The sequence below is a fragment of the Myotis yumanensis genome, unplaced genomic scaffold (assembly GCF_028538775.1).
Source record: "Myotis yumanensis isolate MYYU_CA2020_CCGP unplaced genomic scaffold, mMyoYum1.0.hap1 SCAF_1, whole genome shotgun sequence".
NCBI lineage: Eukaryota > Metazoa > Chordata > Mammalia > Chiroptera > Vespertilionidae > Myotis > Myotis yumanensis.
The window spans coordinates 80,789,038-80,813,925 of record NW_027223752.1 but is presented as its reverse complement, the minus strand read 5'-3'; the positions used below and the strand labels follow the sequence as shown (position 1 = coordinate 80,813,925).

Sequence of the window (24,888 nt, the reverse complement as noted above, 5' to 3'; positions counted from 1 at the left end):
CTGATTGGCAGTGGTGGTGGAGGAAGAGGGGACAGCCTTACTCTGTGCACCTGTTTATCTCCTCATCTAGAACACTGGGGGTCACTCTGAGAAGAGCCTGGAGCAAAGGGGTCATACATCAAAGACAGTCCTCTAGGTACAAAGGAATCCAAGGCCCTGGGGGCAGGAGTTAAAGAACAAAATTCAACCAAGTAAGTTTGAAGATCTAATTGGCTGTATTAAGCAATTCAGGAATTGGGTAGCATGCCATCTAGCAACTAGAAAGGTGCTTTGGTGAGTTGTACAAAATGGAAGGTTTTTATAGGCAGAAAGACAGTGGGACTATGTACTTAAAGACTGGATTATTTTAAGCAGGAGACCTTCATTCAGGGGAAGGCAGGGGGTCATATCAGGCAGATTACCTTACCAGTGCTGATCAGGAAATTCCAAATTAAGTGGTTTATAATTCCATCTCTGGAAAAGGCTGAAAGTGGAATTTGGTTATTTAGTAAGTTTTTGTTGGTGTCATGGCGTAACAAACATGACACATACTTTTATTCATGATTTTTCATGCTTATGATTTTTTTGACTTTACAATGGTGTGAAAGCAATATGCATTCAGTAGAAACTGGCTGGGCTAAGCTACGATGTTCAGTAGTGTTGAAAAGAATGGAGGTGAAAACAGTCCAAAATGGAGTCACATTAGCTTGATTGTAGTGATTCTTTCACAATGCATATGTATACTGAATCAGGTTGCACACCTTAAATATAAAAAATGTATATCTGCTATAATTTAAGTATTTTCAGTTTAATCCTTTCACACACACACACATACACACGCGAGCAAACCCACACACATATACACATGTGCGCGCACACACTCTTAGATACATACTTCCCTTCTTTAGCTGCTGGTGTCTTCATACATCTCTGTTCCCCAATTTGTTTCAAAACATTCAAAGGGAGAAGGGAGTGGTGTGAGAATAGTCTTTAGTAAAAATACAGATGTTTCTGTGTCCTGGTCATAGATCCTATAGGCTTTTTTTCATGGACCAGTTTTTGAGGGTATTAAGGTGTTGGTGCATGTTTATAAACTAGAAAATAAGAGGGTAGAAGAAAAAAAAATCCCACACAAGAACAATAGCACCATCTTCACAGATTTCTGTAGTTTAAGTTTTTGTTTAAAATATATTTTAATTGATTTCAGAGAGGAAGAGCAATAGAAACATCAATGATGAGAGAGAATCACTGATTGGTTGCCTCCTGCATGCTCCACAAGGGGGACTGGCCTGCAACCGGGCATGTGCCCTGACCTGGAATTGAACTGTTGATCTCCTGGCTCATAGGTCGATGCTCAACCACTGAGCCATGCTGGCTGGGCTTGAGTTCTTTATTAAACGGAAAACATGAAAAATCTTTCCAGTCAGGAAGAGTGAATGAGTCTTAATGATCTAATCTAGTGCATTGTTAATACTCTGACTTGCTACAGTGATAAAAAAGTTTAGGAAGAGAAAAAATATTCTTTGTATCATAATCTTATTAGACCCAAACATAACAAGGTTGCCAAATTACAGACAGAGCTCTCATTTTGCCAGTTCATATTTCCAAATTTTTAATGCTTCCCCCAACAGCTGACTGCTGGGAATACCAGAAAGCAGATACTTTCAAAACACTCCTTGTGATGAAGTAGAAAAAGTCCTAGATTAGTAGCCAGTTGAAGTGGATTATTTTGCTTCAGCTTTTCCACTAACTTCATGTTCTTCAGCAAATCCTTTAATTTTGGGCCCTATATGTAGCGACATCAACATTACAGGGTGTGATGGTATTAAAATGAGATAACTGAGATGGAAGCACCTTAAAATACTTGAAATGCTATATCATACATAGAATGATTGCATTCCAGAGTATAGGATGTTGAGAGGGTTAAGCTGACCAGTATTAGGAAGCAGAAGAATTTACTGAAAAGTTTATTATAGAAAAGCCCACACCCAAATTAGGTTTATGCCTCCATTTCTCTTTGATACATTTAAGAGAATTGGTAATATAGAGAAAAAGAAGTAGACATAACCAGAGAAGACAGAACCTGAGACAGCTCAAATGCATTACTCATTGCTATTCAAGGAGTAAGTTAAAGGCCAACCACGGGCCATAACCCCTTCAGGGTAGTATCTATCTGTCAAAGTGCACAGGCACTGGGGGGTTACCCTCACAGGCAATGACAACACGCCTAGTGCTGGCCCTGGCCCCATATCTGCAGTTGGGGGCTGGGGAACTTCCTGTATCTCTGCAATCTGTAACACTCACTACACCCTCATGGCAGTTCATCTTGCCATTCTTGCACTGGATGTTGGTGGTGCTGCAGATGCTACGAATGTTCCAGATGTCTTCATGGATGAAGGTGTTGAATTGTTTGCAATGAAACTGAGTCATCCTCCGTCTTTGCATCATCAAGTTACAGTATTTAACGTCGCCACCTGTCACTGTAGGATCCACATGTTGCCGCAGGAATCGTTTGTACATGGGCTGGCCATAGGAGGGCTGCACCAGCCCCAGCCCCAGCAGGGTCAGCAACAAGAGCAGAAGCGATGAAAGGGTCTTCTGGAGAGCCATCACTGCCTTGGAGGTGCCTGGAGAGAAACCAAGAGGTAGGAGAAAGGAAGGTAAGAAATGGGCATCAGAGAGAGGAGTTGAGAATGGCAAGCTGATATTTCCTCAACTCTACAGCCTACTCTTTCCTCCCCACTTCACTGCTTACAACTTTTGTCATCACTGGATCACCAAGAGTAAAAAGTTTGCAAACATGATCTTCTCTGAAAGCAAGAGCTTTTCTCTTATAGAGAGACGGTGCTGTAGCCAGTACAGTGACTCAGGGCAGAGACTGACAGGCTGGATGTCCAGGTGTATGTGTCCTGTATGGTCAGGGTGTGAAAAGGGAGAAAAGGCAGATCTAAATGAAACTGCAGTTGTCTGTCTCTTGAGGAAATTTTCTAGTCATGTGATCTTTGGAGAGTGTTTGGTTCCCTGGAGACTCTGATTCCCAAAAGTTTGTACAGACAGGATATGCCAATGAGAGTTTATGAACTGGTTTTAATTCCTGACATCTGGAAATTGAGGAAGGTGTGGAAAAAGGGTAGAGTAACATTTAGAGTTAGCCTTTCCTTTCATGAGTCTATTTTTTTAAATTAAGTATTTTTTTCCAATTACAGTTGACATATCTATATATATAAAGAGATAATATGTTAATTGGTCCTAACAGTGTCCCAGTCATGACCGGTCAATGGGCTATGTGCACAGAGGAGCTCATGGGCTGGGACGGGGGCGGGGACTTCTGCCCCCAGCAGAGGGGTGTGCAGGCCTGTCCAGCGCTAACATCAGGCTGCCTCGGAGGCGGAGGCCGCTCCCGACGGAGGCACATGCAGGCAAGAGCTAGTGGGTGGGGACCGGCGCAGTGACTTTTTGCATACATACGTGTGTTTGGTTGTCCTTCTGATGCAGACAAATTATGGGATGAGAATAAATCTCATTTTATTGAAGATTTTTGTTGGAAATTACACCAAAGTGAAGGTGCCTGTATAAACTGTGTAATGCATGCACTTAATGAAATTCAAGAGGTATTCACATGACATAGAATGAAATGTTCACATTTCAAACTTCTGGACTATCTTTTATTAATGAATACAAATACATGTGATGAATCATATGAGCGACAACAAGCAGAGGTTTTTAAAAAAATATATTTTATTGATTTTTTACTGAGATGAAGGGAGAAGGATAGAGAGCTAGAAACATTGATGAGAGAGAAACATCAATCAGCTGCCTCCTGCACACCCCTTACTGGGAATGTGCCTGCAACCAAGGTACATGCCCTTGACCGGAATCGAACTTGGGATCTTTCAGTGCGCAGGCTGACCCTCTATCCACTGAGCCAAACCGGTTAGGGTGACAGGCAGGGGTTTTGATAAATTCTCTGAATGATGAACAGTTGGCAGCCTTTCAGACTATAACTTCAGCCATCAAAGATCAAACCGTACACCCCAAATGCTTTTTCTTGGATGGTCCAGGTGGTCATGGAAAAACATACCTTTATAAAGTTTTAATACATTATATTAGAGGTCGTGGTGGTACTGTTTTACCCACAGTGTCTATAGGAGTTGCTGCAAATTTACTTCTTGGTGGAAGAACCTTTCATTCCCAATATAAATTACCAATTCCATTAAATGAAACTTCAATTTCTAGACTCAATATAAAGAGTGAAGTTGCTAAAACCATTAAAAAGGCCAAATGTCTCATTATTGATGAATGCACCATGGTATCCAGACATGCTATAAACGCCATAGACAGATTACTAAGAGAAATTATGAATTTGAATGTTGCATTTGGTGAGAAAGTTCTCCTTCTTGGAGGGGATTTTCGACAATGTCTCAGTATTGTACCACATGCAATGTAATCAGCCATAGTACAAACGAGTTTAAAGTACTCTAATGTTTGGGGATGTTTCAGAAAGTTGTCTCTTAAAACAAATATGAGATTAGAGGATTCTGCTTATAGTGAATGGTTAGTAAAACTTGGAGATGGCAAACTTGATAGCAGTTTTCATCTAGGAATGTATATTATTGAAATGATTTGTAATGGATCTATTATTGAAGCTAACATTGGAAATAGTATATCTATAGATAATATTAAAAAGATATCTAAATGTGCAATTCTTTATCCAAAAAATGAGCACATTCAAAAATAAAATGAAGAAATTTTCGATATATTCAATGGAGATTTTCACACATAATTGAGTGATGATTCCATTGATTCAACAGATGATGAAAAGGAAAATTTTCTCATTGAATTTCTTAATAGTATCACTCCTTTGGGAATGCCGTGTCATAAATTAAAATTGAAAGTGGGTGCAATCATCATGCTACTGAGAAATCTTAATAGTAAATGGGGTCTTTGTAATGTTACTGGATTTATTATCAAAAGATTACCACCTAACATTATCAAAGCTGATGTATTAACAGGATCTGAAGAGGGAGAGGTTGCTCTGATTCCAAAAATTGATTTGTCCCCATCTGACACTGACCTCCCATTTAAATTAATTCGACAACAGTTTCCCGTGGTGCCAGAATTTGCGATGACTATTAATAAATCACAAGGACAAACTCTAGACAGAGTAGAAATATTCCTACCTGAACCCATGTTTTTGGACATGGTCAGTTATATGTTGCTTTCTCTCGAGTTTGAAGAGCATGTGATGTTACAGTTAAAGTTCTAAGTACTTCATCACAAGGGAAATTAGTCAAGCACTCTGAAAGTGTTTTTACTCTTAATGTGGTATAAGGGAGATATTAGAATAAGTTTAGTCAATTATCAGTCATTTTTGTATCACTGTTGTTTTTATATCATGTTTTTGTTGTTTTTATATCATGTTTTTGTTGTTTTTATATCATGTTTTTGTTGTTTTTATATCATGTCTTTGTTGTTATTATATCATTTTGTTATTGTTTATTTATTAATAAATTTATATATTATTTTATATACATTTTACTAATTTTCTTTCATCTCTGACACTTCTATTATAGAGAAAGGGCAAATAGCAATAATAAAATATTTCCTCTAATTAATTCCCTTTTAATGTGCACGAATTTTATGCACTGGGCCACTAGTAATATTATATTAGTTCTGATAGGTTAACGCCGGAGTTTGCTGTCTCAAACAACCACTTCAAAAATACAACTAAAAGACGGAACGGACATCATCCAGAACCACAGGAAGGTTGGCTGAGTGGAAGTTCTACAACTAGGAGGAACCGAGAATCAGAGGAGGCGCAGTGCTGAAGTAAAATACTAAGGTGCGGAGTGTGCGAGGCGCGGGCTGGTGGCTGAGGGCGCGGTTGTCTGTTTCAATCCTGAGGGAGGCTCAGACTCTGAGCTCCAGATCCGGGTGAGTCTCTAGGGACCCAGACTCAAACGGGAGAAGCAGGACTGTCTGGCTACGGTCCCTCCGAGGTTTGCAGCGGTTGCTGGGACAGAGAGGCAGAGCCCCTGGGGACTGACTGAGAGCAGCCATAACTGCTCCCTCCTCCGCCCTGTTGATCCCCCCGCCCAAGCCCTGCACAGAGGCATTTGCCGGATAGCCTCAGGCAAAGGCTAGATTAGCACCTCTTCAGAGGACAGAAGTTTTCATGGCAGACACAGCTGATTCTCACAGCCAGTCGGCCTGGTGGTCAAATCCCTCTAGTATTAACTACAACAATCAAGGCTCAACTAGAACAAGACTGCGCACAAAGACCACAAGGGGGTGTACCAAGAAAGCGTAAAAAATGCGGAGACAAAGAAACAGGACAAAACTATCAAGGGAGGATATTGAGTTCAGAACCACATTTTTGAGGTCTCTCAAGAGGCTTCTAGAGTCTGTCGATAAACTTGATGAGATGTACAGGAAATCTAATGAGACCCTCGATGGTGTGATAAAGGACCATCTAGAAAGTAAGCATACACTGACTGAAATAAAGAATATTATACAGACTCCCAACAGCAGACCAGAGGAGCGCAAGAATCAAGTCAAAGATTTGAAATGCGAAGAAGCGAGAAACACCCAACTGGAAAAGCAAAATGAAAAAAGAACCCAAAAATATGAAGATAGTGTAAGGAGCCTCTGGGACAGCTTCAAATGTACCAACATCAGAATTATAGGGGTACTAGAAGATGAGAGAGAGCAAGATATTGAAAACTTATTTGAAGAAATAATGACAGAAAACTTCCCCCACCTGGTGAAGGAAATAGACTTACAAGTCCAGGAAGCGCAGAGAACCCCAAACAAAAGGAATCCAAAGAGGACCACACCAAGACACATCATCATTAAAATGCCAAGAGCAAAAGACAAAGAGAGAATCTTAAAAGCAGCAAGAGAAAGAAACTCAGTTACCTACAAGGGAATACCCATACGACTGTCAGCTGATTTCTCAACAGAAACTTTGCAGGCCAGAAGAGAGTGGCAAGAAATATTCAAAGTGATGAACACCAAGAACCTACAACCAAGAGTACTTTATCCAGCAAAGCTATCATTCAGAATTGAAGGTCAGATAAAGAGCTTCACAGATAAGGAAAAGCTAAAGGAGTTCATCACCACCAAACCAGTATTATATGAAATGCTGAAAGGTATCCTTTAAGAAGAGGAAGAAGAAAAAGGTAAAGATACAAATTATGAACAACAAATATGCATCTATCACCAAGTGAATCTAAGAATCAAGTGAATAAATAACCTGATGTACAGAATGAACTGGTGATTATAATAGAATCAGGGACATAGAAAGGGAATGGACTGACTATTCTTGGGGGGGAAAGGGGTGTGGGAGATGTGGGAAGAGACTGGACAAAAATCGTGCACCTATGGATGAGGACAGTGGGTGGGGAGTGAGGGCGGAGGGTGGGGTGGGAGCTGGAAGGAGGGGAGTTATGGGGGGAAAAAAGAGGAACAAATGTAATAATCTGAACAATAAAGATTTAATAAAAAAAAATCATACACCTATGGATGAGGACAGTGGGGGGTGGTAAGGGCAGAGGGTGGGGTGGGAACCGGGTGGAGGGGAGCCATGGGGGGGAAAAAGAGGAACAACTGTAATAATCTGAACAATAAAGATTTAATTAAAAAAAATATTATATTAGTTCTGGTGTACCACATAGTGATTAGATATTTATATATCTTACAAAGTGGTCTCTCCATAAGCCTAGTTAGTACCCATTTGACATCATACATAGTTATTACAATGCTATTGGCTTATATTCCCTATGTGTACTTGACATCCCCATGGCTATTTTAAAAACTGGCCATGTGTATTTCTTTTTTTTTTTTTTTTTTTTTTGTTTGTTTGTTTGTAATACATAAGTGGCACACAAACTTTTATTTATTTTAATATCTAAACAGCACAATAACCAATGAATGAACACCAATAATGCAGTAGACATAAGAAAAATGTAAATAAATGTAAATAGCTAATAAACCAATGATTCTGAATCTCATTCATAATAATAGTAGCATGCATCAAAACAAACAATAATGATGTATAATATTTTTCTTAAAAATTGACAAATATAAAGATATTTGATGATTTATTTTTCTTTGACCTTTCTAACATATGAACTATCTCAGACACAAGCTCCCATTAGTTCAAAGAAAGGTCATCTTTAACTCAACTCAACTTATTCATTCAGTCATTCTCTCCCTGATTCTGTGTCAGTTATCAGACAAAAACTGGCATACTGCCCCTGATAGCTCCCAAAATATAGGTACACTCTAATACCAATTTAGAGTTGTTAGACTTTCACATGATACTACATCATATTTTTTATGAATAAATAACTAAAATTTCATAAAGAACTAGAATTTTACACTTCCTATTGCCTTTGTTTACCTTTGCTTTCCCATAGATCATCTCCATCTTCCCCTTCCTTTATATTTTCCTTTAAAAAAGAGACTATCTTTCTGCTTCTCTCTCTAAATCGTGGTAGATCAGCCCCTGCATTATGGGAATTTTTTTTTTTTTTTTCAATAATAATTTTTATTTCTTAAAGTATTACAAAGAGTATTACATATGTCTCCTTTTTCCCCCCCATGACATTCCCCCGGCCCCTACCCCCCGCCCCCCCCCCCGTGTCTTGTGTCCATTGGTTAATCTTATATGCATGCATATAAGTCCTTCAGTTGGTCTCTTAATCCCCCCCCAACCCTCCCCAGGCTCCCCATTGTAGTTTAACATTCTGTTCAATGTTGCTCTGCTTCTGTATCTACCCCTGTTCATCAGTCCATACTGGTCCCCTTTATTTGTCCCAACCTCACTGGAGTAGTCTCAACCTCACCAGGGCCGTCTGAGCCTCACCAGGGCCGTTTCAACCTCACCTGGGTCGTCCCTACCTCACAGGGGCCGTTTCAACCTCACTGGGGTCGTCCCTACCACACCAGGGCCGTTTCAACCTGACTGGGGTTGTCGCTACCACACCGGGGCCGTTTCAACCTGACCGGGGCTGTCCCTACCACACCGGGGCCATTACGACCTGACCAAGGTTGTCCCTACCTCACGGGGGCCGTTTCAACCTGACCGGGGTTGTCCCTACCACACCGGGGCCGTTTCGACCTGACTGGGGTCGTCCCTACCTCACGGGGGCCGTTTCAACCTGACCGGGGTTGTCCCTACCACGCCGGGGCCGTTTCGACCTGACTGGGGTCGTCCCTACCTCACGGGGGCCGTTTCAACCTCACCGGGGTTGTCCCTACCACACCGGGGCTGTTTCAACCTGACCGGAGTTGTCCCTACCACACCGGGGCCGTTTCGACCTGACTGGGGTCGTCCCTACCTCACGGGGGCCGTTTCAACCTGACCGGGGTTGTCCCTACCACGCCGGGGCCGTTTCGACCTGACTGGGGTCGTCCCTACCTCACGGGGGCTGTTTCAACCTCACCGGGGTCGTCCCTACCTCACGGGGGCCGTTTCAACCTGACCGGGGTTGTCCCTACCACGCCGGGGCCGTTTCGACCTAACTGGGGTCGTCCCTACCTCACGGGGGCTGTTTCAACCTCACCGGGGTCGTCCCTACCTCACGGGGGCCGTTTCAACCTGACCGGGGTTGTCCCTACCACGCCGGGGCCGTTTCGACCTGACTGGGGTCGTCCCTACCACACCGGGGCTGTTTCAACCTGACCGGAGTTGTCCCTACCACACCGGGGCCGTTTCGACCTGACTGGGGTCGTCCCTACCTCACGGGGGCCGTTTCAACCTCACCGGGGTTGTCCCTACCACACCGGGGCTGTTTCAACCTGACCGGGGTTGTCCCTACCACACCGGGGCCGTTTCGACCTGACCGGGGTCGTCCCTACCACACCTGGACCGTTTCAACCTCACTGGGGCCATCCCAGCCTTACCGGGGAAACAGGAAGTTTGGCCCTCTGTCCCCTGCCGGCGGCTCCCCACTAGACAAAATCTCCAGGCATTCCTGGTGGTTGCACATCCAGCGCTCCTGCCCTCCACCAAGTGCACAGACTGCCTGTCTGCTGTCCCCCAGCGCCCCACCAGAGACTGGGACCAGTGGGCATGTTTGTGCGCTTGCTGGTACAGCAGTTCCACAGTGCCGGCCGAGTCAGGCCCAGCCCTGGCCGGCCCCGGACCCGACTCTGCCCCCCCGATTGCGTCCCTCCCAGATGCAAGGAGCTGAAATCTGCAGCCTGCTGGGATGGGCTCTGTACATGGTGCGTCAGCACATCCTACTCAGTCTCAATGCGCTTCTTTCTATGCGAGGAGTTGAAATCTGCAGTTTGTTGGGTTGGGCTCTGTACTTGGTGTCACATCCTACTCAGTCTCAATGTTCTTTCTCTCCTTCCAGTTGTAGAGCTTCCACTGGGCCAAGTTTCCCAAGGTTCTGTATGATAGGTGTTTGTCTGATATTTGGTAGTTTCGATGTTGTTGTGCGAGGTAGCACGCACAGGTCTCTTCCTTATGCCGCCATCCTGGTTCTCCTGGGTCTGCTTCTTGAGTGTGTCTCTCATGGCTGCGAGCAGTTGAAGTCTGCAATTTGTTGGGATAGGCTGCAAAAGCGCAGGTGGGTCTTTTTGTGCACCTGGCACAGCTTGGATGGGGATGTAAATTGATTAAGGCTGAGACTCAGGGAGTCGCCATGGCGGAGCAAATAGCACTGGCTGAGTCTCCGCGGCCCCTTGACTCTCTGCCAGGGCTTTGTGTCCCCCAGTGCCGGCGAACAGCTGTGCAACAGAGTCTCCCTCGCTTTCTGATGGCTGCAAGGCCGTGCTGCCTCTCCCTGTAGGGTCTGGTGCTTCATGATCCCGCCTGAACCAGCTCAGTGGATTTGAAAGTTTGCAGAAGAAAAGGCGCTTCTACTTGTGGGTCTGGCACAGCCCAGATGGGAATGTAAATTGCTTAGGGCGGGATCACAGGGAGTCGCCGGGGCGGAGACTCAGCGGCCCCTTGCCTATCCAGGACACCAGGACTTTGCGTCCCCCAGTGCCGGCGAGCAGCCGAGCGCCAGAGCCTCCCTCGCTTCCTGACCGCTGGAAGGCTGTGCCGTCTCTCGCCTTGGGGCCTGGGGCCTCAGAGACCCGCCCGAACCAGCTCAGTGGATTTGAGAGTTTGTAAAAGCACAGTCATTCCCTCTTGTGCCTCTGGCACAGCCCTGAGGGTAGGGCGGGGTCACAGGGAGTCACCAGCGTGGATGAAATAGCGATGGCGGCGTCTCCGCGCCCCTCGCCTCCCCGGGACACCAGGACTTCTTGTCCCTCGGTGCCGGCGAGCAGCCTCGTATCAGAGCTTCCCTCGCTCTCCGACCACTGCAAGGCCGTGGCCGCCTCTCCCTGTGGGATCTGGGGCCTCAGAGACCCGCCCCGAGCAAGCCCAGAGGATTCGAGGGTTCGTAAAAAACCGAGAATCCATTTGCAGCCCGCGTGGCGTGTGACTGCGTACCTCTGGTTTTGGTGCCTCCGTAGCTCCCACTCAGTCTCACTGCGCTTCTTTCTTTTCCTCCAGTTGTAGATCTCCCACTGGGCCAACTTCCCCATGGTTCTGAGTGGCGGTTGTTTACTTCATAGTTGATAGTTTCAATGATGCTGTGAGAGAGCAGCACACACAGGTCCGCTCCCTACGCCGCCATCTTGGTTCTCCCATGTGTATTTCTTAATTATTTGATCTTTTCACTCATGGGGCTGTATTTTTTTATGGTATTAAAATCAAGTCTTTTTGGAAATCTTGTTAATCCTATAAAAAAAAAAAACCTCACAAAATAAAAATTAGAGTATCCAGCCAAAGGGTTCTGAAGATAGTATATACTGGTTGAGTAAACTAATAAACAAAATAAGGGAATGAACAAATGAAATGAAATGGGTATAGGGAATGAAGATGTTTCCCAGGTTTGTGGAATTAACTGATAAAATAAATTTAAAAAATAAATCTCAACAGCACAATCTCCACAAAGGAGAACTTGGATTGTCTTTTTTCCCTTGCTGTTTCTATGCACAACCTAAAAACTAGGCCTTGGTGATATATTCCATCATCATGCATGTATCATTGATACTGTGTCTGTCTTATCAATAGCTGTTGCTAGTTTTCTGTCGTCTCTAATTGCAGACTCATTTTGTTGGCACTTTTTAAAAAAATATATTTTATTGATTTTTTACAGAGAGGAAAGGTGAGGGATAGAGAGTTAGAAACATCGATCAGCTGCCTCCTGCACACTCCCTAATGGGTAGGTGCCCACAACCAAGGTACATGCCCCTGACTGGAATCAAACCTGGGACCCTTGAGTCCACAGGCTGACGCTTTATCCACTGAGCCAAACCGGTCAGGGCTTGTTGGCACTTTTGACAGTAGAAAATAAACGTATGTTTTATAGAGCTTAAAAACAACAACACAAAAACTAAACAAAAACCTTCAGAGCCACAACAAAGAAAGCATTGCCATATAGTGTCAGAACATTGCTTCTGTTGACCAAGAAAAGAAAACCCAGACCTATCTGGCTCTAAAATCAGTGCTTTTCCCACATTTTCTACAGCCTCTCTGTTTCCACTCCCCGAATATTCAGGATACTCAAGACATTTATGTTCAGAGTTGCTTCTCTCTAGCAAAAGAGTATAATTAGGGGTGAAACAGGGGAGGAGTGGAAGTGGGAATTGCTCACCAACACCAGCTAGCTAGATCTTGCCACCTGACGGTCATTCCTGGGATTGGCCTTATGAACTCATGAACTGTGAATCTCCTTGACCATGGCAATAAGGCAGGGCTGACTCACTAGAGCAGCGATTTTCAACCTTTTTCATCTCATGGCACACATAAAGTAAATACTAAAATTCTGCAGCACACCAAAAAATATATTATTTGTCAATCTGACAAAATAAATAGGTATAATTTTGATTCATTCACACCAGGCAGCTATTGTGTTGGTTGTCATTTTTTAATTTGACAATCTAAGGGAAAAGAGGTCAGTGCTCCTGACTAAATAGTCAGGTATTGTGTGTTTTAAAAATTCTTGCGGCATACCAGTTGAAAATCGCTGTACTAGAGGAAATAAAATTAATCTCTGACTCAACAGGAAGTGAGCAACCCAAAACAGAAAGGACAATTTTTTGAGGGTCATACAGACCCATTTTTTACACATGCAGTAGAAGGGAGGATCATAGCTGAAGTCCTGGTTTGATGTTTATGGGTACTACTGTCCTTTGTTTTCAAAGACTCTTCATGATGGCAGGTCACACTGTTTGGGTGACTGAAATGGCTGATTAGGGACCTGCATACCAGTTTCAAACATAACTTCATTCTTTAAATTGCTATCTCCTATAGTCACAGCCGCCTTTTGCCTGTATACAAAAAGCTAGAAAGCTCTATGTCACATACCAGTGCCTATAGCTGTATATATGAGATATGAGAGCAGGGAGAAATGATGCTTGATTAACTCCTCATCCTTAGACTAATGGATAGAATTTCTGAAGGAACACTTAGCACTTGGTTAATAGCTTAATCACAACAATACACTTTGGGTTATTTTCCCTAAATCTAATCTTGCGTGGTTAATCTTTCACCTCTGATTTTGCATGGTTTTATCTACATTTTCTAATCCTGCTTCTTTGTGTCCAAGATATGATTTAGAAAGATAACTGGCTACAGGATGACCTAAACTATTCATGCAAGAGCAAATCCACAGCCACAGCCACAATAACCAATTGATTTAATAAGACATCAACAAATATTTGCCAACAGAATCCAATGTAGACATCAATGAAAGTATCTTAAGGCTGTAGCTTCAACAGATAATGAAATGATCCCCAAACTATCCCAACATATACTTTTGGTCAGAGCTTGCCCCAAAGTTTCTCTCCACTCTATGATATTGATTCTCAATAAGAACTTCTTTTGATACTGTGATCCCAAAGAACTAGCTCTGCCACATTAACTATATGATCTTGGGGAAATTAATTCACCTCTCTCAGCATTATTACTCTTAAGTAAGTGAGCATAATAATAATTTTCACTTAGGGATCTTAGGAAGAATAAATGATAAATCAATGTTAAGTACTTATAATGCCAGGTATATGGTAGGTGCTCAGTGTCAGAAACATGCCTCTGATTCAAACTTTATAGAAAAGAAATATCATGTGGCCAGGCAGTTACTGAATTTCCTTAGAGCGAACAGGTTGTGGGGAGTGGGGAGAAGGTATGAGAACTGTGCATGTGGCTGATAGCACATTTTTCCAAGAAGGTTCCCCTAAACAAAGGGAGGTGGAATCAACTAGAAAGGTCTCAGCCAAAATTAAAGAAAAGAAAAGGGTCTCAGCCAATATTTTAAATGGCCAATGGGAGACAACAAGACCTAGGCGATGTATGAAGAAACAGGTGACCCCATAGGACTCAGTCAATGAGGAACCAAAGGAGGGACTCATAAATAGTCTATCTTCCCCTCCTAACTTGTGTGCCATATGATGGACACCCGCTCTTGAGAGTGTTATTAATAGTCTCATTTTTGCCATGTTTCTGTTTCTCAGTCCATCATTTCAAATTCAGACAAGTGAGCCATTTCTCAAAATTTGGGGGCGTGTCTGGGATATCTGTGCCCAGACTAGGAAGGGACCCTGGTTGAAGGGTAGACACATCCCACCCAATTTTGGGTGGCCCTTTGCCTGGGCCCTGTCTCTTTGCAGGGGCCATAGATAAGTCCGAGACTGTTTTTCTTTGGAAGGTGGCGAAAATGATACAAAGAGGGTACATGCCCAGCAAACAGGCAAGTCTCATGCATGTTCCAAGGTGGAAATACCATCTTGGTGGTTGGGTATCCTTGGAGGTCGGGTATATGTGACTGGGAAATGTCTGACACATAAAGCAAGTGCGGAGTTCTGATCTGCTCTTCTGTTCTCCCACAAGGGAAATGGCCAGAGAGGGACAAAAGGATCTCGGGGAGTGCGAGACATATAATGGGGGGGATTGAGCATAGTGGGAGACATCTCCAATATAGGGGACTGAGCAGGAACAGAGTCACAAGGGACTTTCTGAGGATGGGAAACAAAAATTCTATCTAAGCCTAGACATAATTCTTCCCCTAATAGTCTATTTGGGAGAATGCTGAGGTTCAGGGGAGGGTCAGTCCCCGAGCAGGGACAGGAGATATTGCTCTGCTTCAGTGGTTTTTTAATGCAGGGCACTCTGTGGTGTAAATTTTAGTGCATTGTGAGCACCTGCATAAGAGTGTTTCTGTTGATGTTTTGTGTTTCTTTGTTGTTTGGGTTAATTTGTTTACAGATGGGGCATGTCCTGCTTTGGGGAAGCCCAGTTATGTGTATCGAGGCTGAACATGGGACAGAGATTGTCAGAGTGTACTCTTTCTGCTCTCCCTCTTAGGGCATCAGTCACCAGGAACTCTTAGCTGGTGAGATTTCTGTCTGTGTGTCTAATGTAACTTTGGCTTTCTATCTTTTGGGGACTTTAGTTTGCTGTTCTCTGGTTTATGAATATAGGGACAAAGATCACATGGGGAAGTAGGGATTATGGGCATGGGGAAGTAAGCAATGCAGTCTGGGTTGGGACTCCATTGTTTGGGCAACAAGGTTAATGTTTCCATGATAATGGGCAGTTCTTGAATAAGAATGTACCACATTCCAAGAAGGGAGGGGACGTATGACTCCCAGCCAGGTGTTATGTCCTGGTTAGGCAATCATGGCTAACAGATTAATATTTCCCATAACCATAACTAGTTCCCAATGTTCTATTTTTGCCCATAACACTGGGACGAACAGCTCTATAGAAAAACCCTCCAGTAAGTTGCAGAAATAGCAGTGAAGGTGGGCAGGGGAGAGGCAACTCCTATTTTCATAAAGGAAAATAAAATAAAATAGCATTTTCACATTAAAGCCACTGAAGGCCAATGAGTTACCCCTGTTACAAAATTTGCCAAGAAAATGCCTTGGGTAAAAACAATTAGCTTTAAAATCACAACATTGTTAAAACATAATAAATAGATGTAATTAAAATAAAGGGTTTATGATAAAGCTTTTTCACTGGTAGATATATATGCCTAAACATAGTTTTCCAAAGTTTTTGGTAACTTAAAACTTTGGAGTTTGCTGGGTTAAATAGTAAAAAAAATTTAAATATCTAGGTATTTTGGAATACAGGATACTGAAATAAATTTATTAATCTGGTTTGCCTCTTATAGAAAATTTAGAGTATAGATTTGAATCTATTAATGAATATGCCTTGTGTTTTATTTGAAATATATCTTTAAAAATGCAAAAATTTAAGAGATAGGTAGATAAAGTTTAATTAATCTGTTGGTATTTAGTTCTAAACACTACTACTCAAAGTTTAACATTTGTACTAGTAAAAGTAATATTGACTTATTTGACAGCAAAAATAATTTGCCCCTCCTGAAAATTCTGCTTAGCAGCCATGTGCCCTGGAACTTCCCAGTTCTGTTGTAAGATGAATTTAACATCCTTACACTCACAAAAAGGGAAGGTCTACCTCCCTATTATTGACTGAGAAGGAAGTAACTGAGAGGGGAAAAGGCCTTTGTATTCCATGTAATCCTGTCTGCGGGCAGTTGAGTAGAGAAAAAGGGGAAAAATCAATAGGCCAAATTGAGGAGAAGACTTTGATGTTTCTTACTGATTTCAGAGACATTTTTATTTGTTAATATATTGTAAAACAGAAAACAAAAGATCCAGGCAGCTCATTTTCTGGGCCCCTGGCAATGAATGTGGCCATCCTGTTCTAGAGTGTGTAGGGGAAATGCCAGGAATAGAGGGCAGAGCCAACTCTGGGCTAGTGGCCTGCTGGCTATGGACGGTAAAAAGACTCATCAAAGTGGACAGGCAAGCCATGTTCACAGGCAACAACAATGTCTCTGGACCCTGCTGTGGCTCTGTACCGGCAGGGAGGCCGGTTGGACCCTCCTCTGAGCTTGCAAGTAGTGACCTGGAAAGGAGACTTGCTTATTCTGAAGTTTTCTTTATAAGGCTTTCCATTCTCATCTTCACAGACAGCCTTGATGTTGTTACTGGTGCCATGAATAAAGGTGTTGGTGTCTTTGCAGGGTGAAGTCAAGCCTCGTCTCCTCATCATGGTATCACAGTATCTGTTATTCCGGCCACGTGGATTTGCATCATAGTGCTGGTCCAGGAAGTGTCTGTACCTGCGATCATCCTGAGCCAGGGTCGGTGGGGTCAGACAGGGCCCCAGCATGAAGACCAACAACAGGGGACCCAGGCCCATCATCATCTCTTCCAACAAGGCTCCTGCCCAGGGCAAAAGTTACGGTAGGCCAAATTAGGCTGAAAGGGCAAATGAGACTAAAAGGACAGGGACCTGCTGGGCTAGTGATAGGGCATCATGAGTCCAGTATCCTCAGTCACCTACATTATATCTTTTCTTTCCTATTCCTCATTAATCTCACATTTCTTGTCAATCCATTCTTTTGGAAAATCAATCTAAGTTTCCTGAACACAACTTCCTGCCCTAATCATTCTTTCATATCCCTTAAGACTCTGAGTACTTACCTGTCTATCAGTCATAGCATTAAAATATCCATTCACACTCTAATCCATTTATTAATTAATTGAATAACAAACATTACATAAGCTCCTCTAGGTACAAGGCATTGTGCTCGGTCCTGGCACACAGAGAGCATTAAGACATACCAAGTCCTCCCTAAAAGGAGATGTAGCATCCATGGGGAAGGAATAGGAGCTCCAGTTCACTGAGATGAGACAGTAAGATAGGAAGCCTATAAAGAAGATGGACTTCAAAAAATATGTTTTATTGATTTTAGAGAGAAAGGAAAGGTGGAGGGAGAGAGAGAGAGAGAGCGAGAGAGAGAGAGACATAGACATGAGACTGAAACATCCATTGGCTGCCTCCTGTATGCACCAAAACCAAATAAACCCAGAACCTGGGTATATTTCCTGACCAGGTATCAAACTGGCAACCTGTTGGAGCATGGGATGACACTCAACCAACTGAACCACACTGGCCTGGGCAAAGAGGGTCTTCTGAGCTCAGGGAAGGGTTAATAAGAGGTTTGTTAAAGACAAGATTCTAAGTATTCAAGTCAATAAATCAGCTGGCTATAAGGAGAGCAGTTGAGAGCAGTTTTGCCCTGAGGTGAAGGGAGACAGACTTAATTCCCTAAGAATTAGTTGGTTTGTGGCTAAAGGTGGAATTATTATATACTAGTTAGAAAAAAACAGAGAAGAGCATAGAAGAATTCATGCAATGATTGGAAGTGGTTCTGGGTCAACTTTTACAGAAGTCTGGAGGAAGAGGAATTCAAGCTTATTCTTAGGAAAAAGGTGAATTATTCTCAGAGAACACTCGTATTTTCTAGTTTCCCCAATAAATGTACACACACTGTTACACAATAGGCAAATGATGTTACTATGTGATAAAACAACAAAAACAAAGAAAACCTCCTCAGGACTTTCATCAAGCCAAAGTCCTTACAGTTTGCTGTAATGATTTTGTAACATCTTCCAGAAAAGAAGAATAAGAAAGAGAAGAGGATTGTTGCCATCATCTCTCAAGAGTTTTCTGTCTAAACTGTGGAATTCACACTTGCTAGGGGCAGTGTGTCACACACGCTCAAACATACCTATCAAATAAACAGAATGCTTCTTTCTGGAGTATGATTTTCTCAATGATAGCTATTAAAAATAGAATTAAACAAGTATCTATACTTATAATAGGGTAATAGGCAAATTGGCCTGGACACCATCACACAACGACCTAACAGCAGGAGGGAGAGGCAGCGAGCTACAAGTGGCTGAGAGCTACAGGAGGGTGGGGCAGCAAGCTACTTGCAGCCGAGAGCTATGAGCAGCAGTGGGCGAGGCGGCCAGCTGAGGCAAGCGTCAGTGAGCTACTCACACACAGATTCATGCAGAAGGCCACTTGTAGATTATAACAAAATAGAAAACAAATTTCATATTAATGTTAAAAACTTTATGTGTTAAGAAATGTGAAGATTGAAGAATTGAAAAATATTTGGTGTTTCCAGAAAAATATTTGGAAGTTTCTGACAATATTTTTAGTTCTTTGGAGAAAAATTTAAACAACATTCAGAGCCTTTAAAAACTGTCATATCTTCCCCCATATTATATCAAATATATGTCAGTGTTCCCACATCCCATAATAAAAATGACTTTTCACAATAAATTTGAAAATAATTTTTATAATTTTGTTTTTCAAATTGTTTATGAATGAGCAACTTATTTACTTTATGATTGGCTATGATTTCTTAGCAACCATCACACATAATAAGAAATTCTTACAACGGAAGAAAAATTTGACCTTCAAGTTATTCTTAAGTGTGATGTAATTCATATAAATCCTAAGTTAAAAGAAAACAAATGGTACATTTTAATAGACATTAAGTTAAATAGTAATCTTTATTTTGAACTTTTCTTATATGTACATCAATAAACATTTTTATGTCAAATATTTTTACACCCTTAAAAATGCCACAGGTTCTAGCACTAAGCCTGTAGTATTACTAAACAGCCCTTGGAGTATGACTGTGAATCTAGAAAGACCAGTAAATCCAGGGATCTGATGATTTCCTGGGAAGGCATGTGAGAGAGGGAGCAAAGTGAACACTCTTCTCATCATCATATGGCATTGATTCATCTTGTCTGTTTCATAATAACGATACACAAATTTGACACACTGTTGAAGAATATGAAATTATACACTAAGAAAATGTTTGGTCATTCCACAATACTGAAATAAATAACAGCTGAAAAAATTTTCATTAAGAACATTAATTATAATTTATAATAGAATCAAGTGAAAGCATGTTCTTGGGACTTGAGCAAAAAAATGGTACATGACTGAAGAGGGAAAAGGCACCCCTAAAAGAATAACAAGTATTCATACGCGCCCACTGCTTCAGCACAGCTGCTGGCCTGCCATGCTCCCCATTTGCCAAGCTCTTTACATTGTGCTTTTTAGTCTTCTGGGTGTGTTTTCTTTTTCTAGTTTTGTGGAAGACCTCATCTAAGTTTTATTGATTTAGATTCATTTAGGTCTCTTGTTCTTTGATAGACAAATATTGCCTTCTAACATCAAAGGCAATTATAGAATCTCAGGTTCCCAAGATGGAACAGGACCTAGCCCTAGGGTCACCAAGTCAACACCTCTCTGCCTGGGGCCAGAATCCCAGAGTTCAAAATCAGGAAGTAGAGCTGTAGTAGCCAAAAGAGTCATTAGGTGGCAGTGGTGGATAGAAATGTTGCCAATGTCTTCCATGCTGTATTGGAGACCAGGGGTCCTGGTAGGAGGTGCCAGTGCTGTACAGGTTGTGGGGATATTGTTGTTCAAAGAAGGGGGTCTGAGCTGCTGGGCCTGTCTGGAGTTTCTGTCTAAACACTCTATGCTTAAATAATAAAGACCAAGGACACCCGATTAGATACAGTGTCAAAGCAAAAGTCACAAAACTCAGGATCTGCCCACAAGGATGTCACAAAATAAAGATATACCTATTTCCAATTTTCATGGGTGTAATTTCCAAGCCTTTATCCATGTATTCCAGGCAAACAATTATCTGTCTTCTTGTCAGTGTTTCCTATTGGTGTATATGCTACAGGAGCGGGGAGCTCATATTATTCACCTTGAATCACAGTGCCTGCCTCACAGTAGATCCACAATATTTTTATTTTTTTTTTTAGTGATTGACTTAATTTTTCTCTTAAGGCTTAAGTTTGTTCATCTGTAGAAAGAGAGGTTTGCTAAAACTAAAGTCTGAAATTCCATGGTTCTCATTAAGCATAAGAGAATCTTTTCCAGTTTTACTAGCAAAAGTCTAGTGGAATTATAGAGACAGGTTGTATAAGTTTAGTTGGTAGACACCTTGTGAAAGAAATCTATACTAATAAAAAGGTAATATGCTAATTAGACCAGACATCTTCCACATGTCCTTCCAGACAAAGCCACGGTGGCAGGGACGGAGGCAGAGGTGGTTAGGGGCGATTAGGCAGGCAGGTGGGAGCAGTTAGGGGGCGATCAAGCCTGCATGGGAGGGTAGTTAAGGGGCAATCAGGCTGGCAGGGGAGGGCAGTTAGGGGGTGATCAGTCTGGCAGGGGAGGGCAGTTAGGGGGAGATCAGGCAGGCAAGGGAGGGCATTTAGGGGTGTCAGGCCAGCAGGAGAGCATTAGGGGGGGATCAGGCCAGCAGGGGAGGGCAGTTAGGGGCGTCAGGCCAGCAGGGGAGCAGTTATGGAGTGATCAGGCTGGCAGGGGAATAGTTAGGGGCATCAGGCCAGCAGGAAGAGGTGGTTAGGGGTGTTCAGGCAGGAAGGCAGGTGAGTGGTTAGGAGCCAGTAGTCCCGGATTGCGAGAGGGATGTCTGACTGCCTAAACCGGCAGTCAGACATCCCCCAAGGGGTCCTGGATTAAAGACTGTGCCAGCCGGGCTGAGGAACCCTCTTCCTGCACAAATTTCATGCACTGGGCCTCTAGTAGGTGATAAGAAAACCTGTGATCCAATCTCACTGAAATGTATCATTTCTTAAGGCTCAGTGTGTAAGCCAAGCCTACAGACCACCTTTAATTAAGGCCCTGGACTGATGCCACACAGGGGCTTTCTATCCTACAAAGCCACTTGCTTGTAGAAGGTTGAAGGCCTCCCATCCCAGTCTGGAGAGGTAAAGGAAAGACTTTGTTTGTAATTTGCAGAACTTGCACATTAATTCTGTAAGGACTCAGCTAAATTTTGCTCAGGCTTATTGTAATCTTGACTTCCTAAGACATCCAGAAAGCAAATCCCAGTCGGTACACATCATGGCCACCTCTATCTAATATCTGCTCCCCCACTCACAACTTGCTCACTCATATATTCAATCCTAAATTTTCCCCAAAGTGGTAAAATGAATTTGGGAGAAAACAAGTCTGAGACATTATTTTTGTTACTCTAGTGAATCTGCCTAGGCCAAGGGTTTAGAAGCTCACATCTGGTGGCCAAACTCACTCGCACATAACCTTCCATATTCAAGCACATAACTGTCAACTTTTTGTTAGTGAAATTTCTCCCCACTGTTCTTCAGACTAACTTAATCATCTGTCTCAAAACAATTCTTCAATCTTCACAAGAATTAATATTCTTTTCCTCTCTCCACAGGCAATGTTTTGAATTCAAGAGGTCCATCCAACTTTACACACTAGGGAGTTAACTTGACAGTCTATGATTAGTAACTATGGTTATAATTTCCATACATATGGCTTCACAATTTTATATATTCTAGGGCAGTATCCCTCAAAGTGAAAGCATAACACCCAATGCATACTCCTCCCTTTATCTCTTTTTGTTCTTTCTTCCCTTCAACCTGCCAATGTACCTTCTTTTGATCTTGGATGTATTCCACTTGGCTCTTAAGGAGTAATCAAAACTTTTTAAAGGAAAATATTAGTAGAGAAGATTAGAAGAAAACAGAACTAAAAGCATACTTTTGGTTTCTTTCCTCACTGTGCCACATTTAATGCCTATTCCCTGGGGGCATCCAGATGCCCTTCAGCAATTGGCTTCCCCAGGACTTTGGGGATTTTATCCCAATTCAGGAATTCCTCCTAAACCTCAATTTGCTCCCAGTCTCACTAATCTCTCTTTACACACACATATATAGACAATCCCAAAAGAAATCTGCTTTCATTTTAAACTTTAGAATTTGATTTGTTTTTTTTCTTAATTCATAAGCTTGGACCCAGAAGCTTTAAAGGGAGAAAAAGATGTTTCATTGAAGTGGCTAGATGGCTAGAAATAGTATGTATATATAAACAAATACAGCAATAGGTTACTCAGGGGTAAGAATCTTACAAAAATCTGGAAGAATCCCTCCAACTGAAGATGGCTTCCGGTTCTTTGTTTCTGGAGATGGGTTCCAGCTGTGGGAACTGGACCCCTGTGGTTCTGATTATATAGTGATCAAATGAACTGGGTGGGGAAACTAGTTCCAAAGATCCCTAATCCTGGCAGAGATATGAAAACTAAGGACACTGCTTGTGCACAACAAGGAGAGTTCATTCACCTTTTCTTTGAGCATGACTAGGTCAAATATTTACCCTTTGGAGTGGATTAAAGATTTGTTCCAGGAGGCAATGTTTAATATTGATAAGCATGGCCCTTTGTCCCAAAGCTGCCTCTTTTCTGATGTCTTACTCTTGCCCATAACATGATCAAGCTTTCATTGTTCACATACATGATCTGGATCCAGAAGATGCTGTTTCTGATCTATGGGCCCACTCCAAAAACTGGTCTCCCAGCAGAATGCTGTTCCCCTGCCCTATTTACCCACATAATTTGGTTTCATGAAAGGATGCCATGCCAATAAGTAGGTTATTCATAGATTTCACAGAACCAGGAAAGCACTTGTAGAGAAGGTTATGTGACAGCTGTTAGTACCCACTGCCCTTGACTTCAACCTCCCAGCTACTAAGCCTCAGAAACATTCTTGCCATATTTCCTGGGCTTCTCCTTATTTTCATCCTCAGCTGTTCAAAAGAGACTAACCAGGAGCCTCCCCCCACCTCCCCCGTCCCAATTCTGTTCCCTGTAGCACAGCTGCGAAACTGATTATTTCCACTGATAACCAATACTCCTTTAATGGTTAATTGATCTCATTGTCTCTCCATTTGATAGAACACCCTGAGAAAAGAATAATTGTCTTTTTCATCTCTACAGTCTTAGTTTCTAAAACAGTGAATGACACCTAGGCCCCAAGGGCTTTTTATTATCTTCATGGTTTAAAAATGTATTCTCTGATCTCACTCTGGGGACCCCAACCATGCAAATTATCCTGGCTTCTCCCAGGGCTCACCAGCACAACTGGGTTTGGTAATGGTTACCAAACAAGGCAGGTAGAGTAGAAAGGCTTCCAAGAGTCCCAGTAAAGCCCTGCTTCTAGCTTACTGATAAATCCTTAAAACCCACGGATATGCCCTCACTTCGAAGGTACCGGTCCCTGTTCCAAAGCACTCCTTAGGAGAGATTAACTCTTTAAACAGCTGCCAGTGGGTTACACATGCTTGGGCACCTGCTCTGGAGCCTATCTTAGGAACAGTTTTGGTAACTGGAAGGGCCTGAGGACTTAAGGAGAAAGAAAAGTGGATGAGGCAGGTTAATAAAAAACTAGGAAAATTCTCTGCCAATAGAATAAGGGAAATGGAGACAAAATATTTAAACAAAGGGCCAAGCAATCGTGACAACCAGCTAATAAATCATAAGACCCTATCTTCCCTAACCAAGGACACTTAGGAGCAGGTGGTTTACAGCTCTACTCCCAAACCATAGAGTGAGTAGCTTAATCACCCTAGTCAAGTAGATAAAGAACAGAGACCGTGCAGTGCCATTAGTGCCAACTAAACCCAAGAACCAAGGAAGTCACGGGAATAAATAACAACAACAAAGAAGTAATTATGGCCAGACAAATCCAAGATAGAGGTAAAGGTGATTAGAAAATGATCCCAAACCCTGCTATACTCTCATCTGATACATAAGCATGTTAAAGTACACACCTAAAAAGCTGATAAATAATCTGATTGAGGTCTCCCCAAAATTCCCATCTACAGAAAACACATAAAATCCTCAAGACAAAGGACCAAGTGCATGCTCTCCCCTGAGCACACCCTTTCCTCCCTTTCCTCATGTGGGTAATAATACTTTCTCCTAAGCTCTGAGGGCCCTCCTTTTGCCTACCTTCTCAGTGAGCCAAAAGCAGTCCCCACTTGGCTCACTTCTGTCACTCAGACTTGTACTTCTCGGTGATCTAGCAGCCCAGCCCTGGCTCACTTCTGTTACTCTGACTTCCTTTCCTGAGTCTAGGCAGCCCAGTCGAGGGTCACTTCTGTTACTGTCATCTTGCTTCTTCTATCCTAAGTCCTTCCTTTGT

At 42.5% G+C, this 24,888-nt stretch overlaps 2 protein-coding genes across 2 annotated transcripts; both read right to left on the bottom strand.

Moving 5' to 3' along the window:
* Nucleotides 1-1,565: 1,565 nt before the first annotated feature.
* LOC139003842 (ribonuclease 4-like) lies at nucleotides 1,566-22,898 on the bottom strand. Its single transcript, XM_070406199.1, has 2 exons — nucleotides 22,818-22,898; nucleotides 1,566-2,606 (listed from the first exon to the last, which is right to left on the bottom strand). The coding sequence occupies exon 2, from the start codon at nucleotides 2,587-2,589 to the stop codon at nucleotides 2,149-2,151; it is 441 nt and encodes a 146-aa protein (XP_070262300.1). The 5' UTR covers nucleotides 2,590-2,606; nucleotides 22,818-22,898; the 3' UTR covers nucleotides 1,566-2,148.
* On the bottom strand, nucleotides 16,634-22,896 carry LOC139003845 (angiogenin-like). Its single transcript, XM_070406214.1, has 2 exons — nucleotides 22,818-22,896; nucleotides 16,634-17,250 (listed from the first exon to the last, which is right to left on the bottom strand). The coding sequence occupies exon 2, from the start codon at nucleotides 17,231-17,233 to the stop codon at nucleotides 16,793-16,795; it is 441 nt and encodes a 146-aa protein (XP_070262315.1). The 5' UTR covers nucleotides 17,234-17,250; nucleotides 22,818-22,896; the 3' UTR covers nucleotides 16,634-16,792.
* Nucleotides 22,899-24,888: the final 1,990 nt, after the last annotated feature.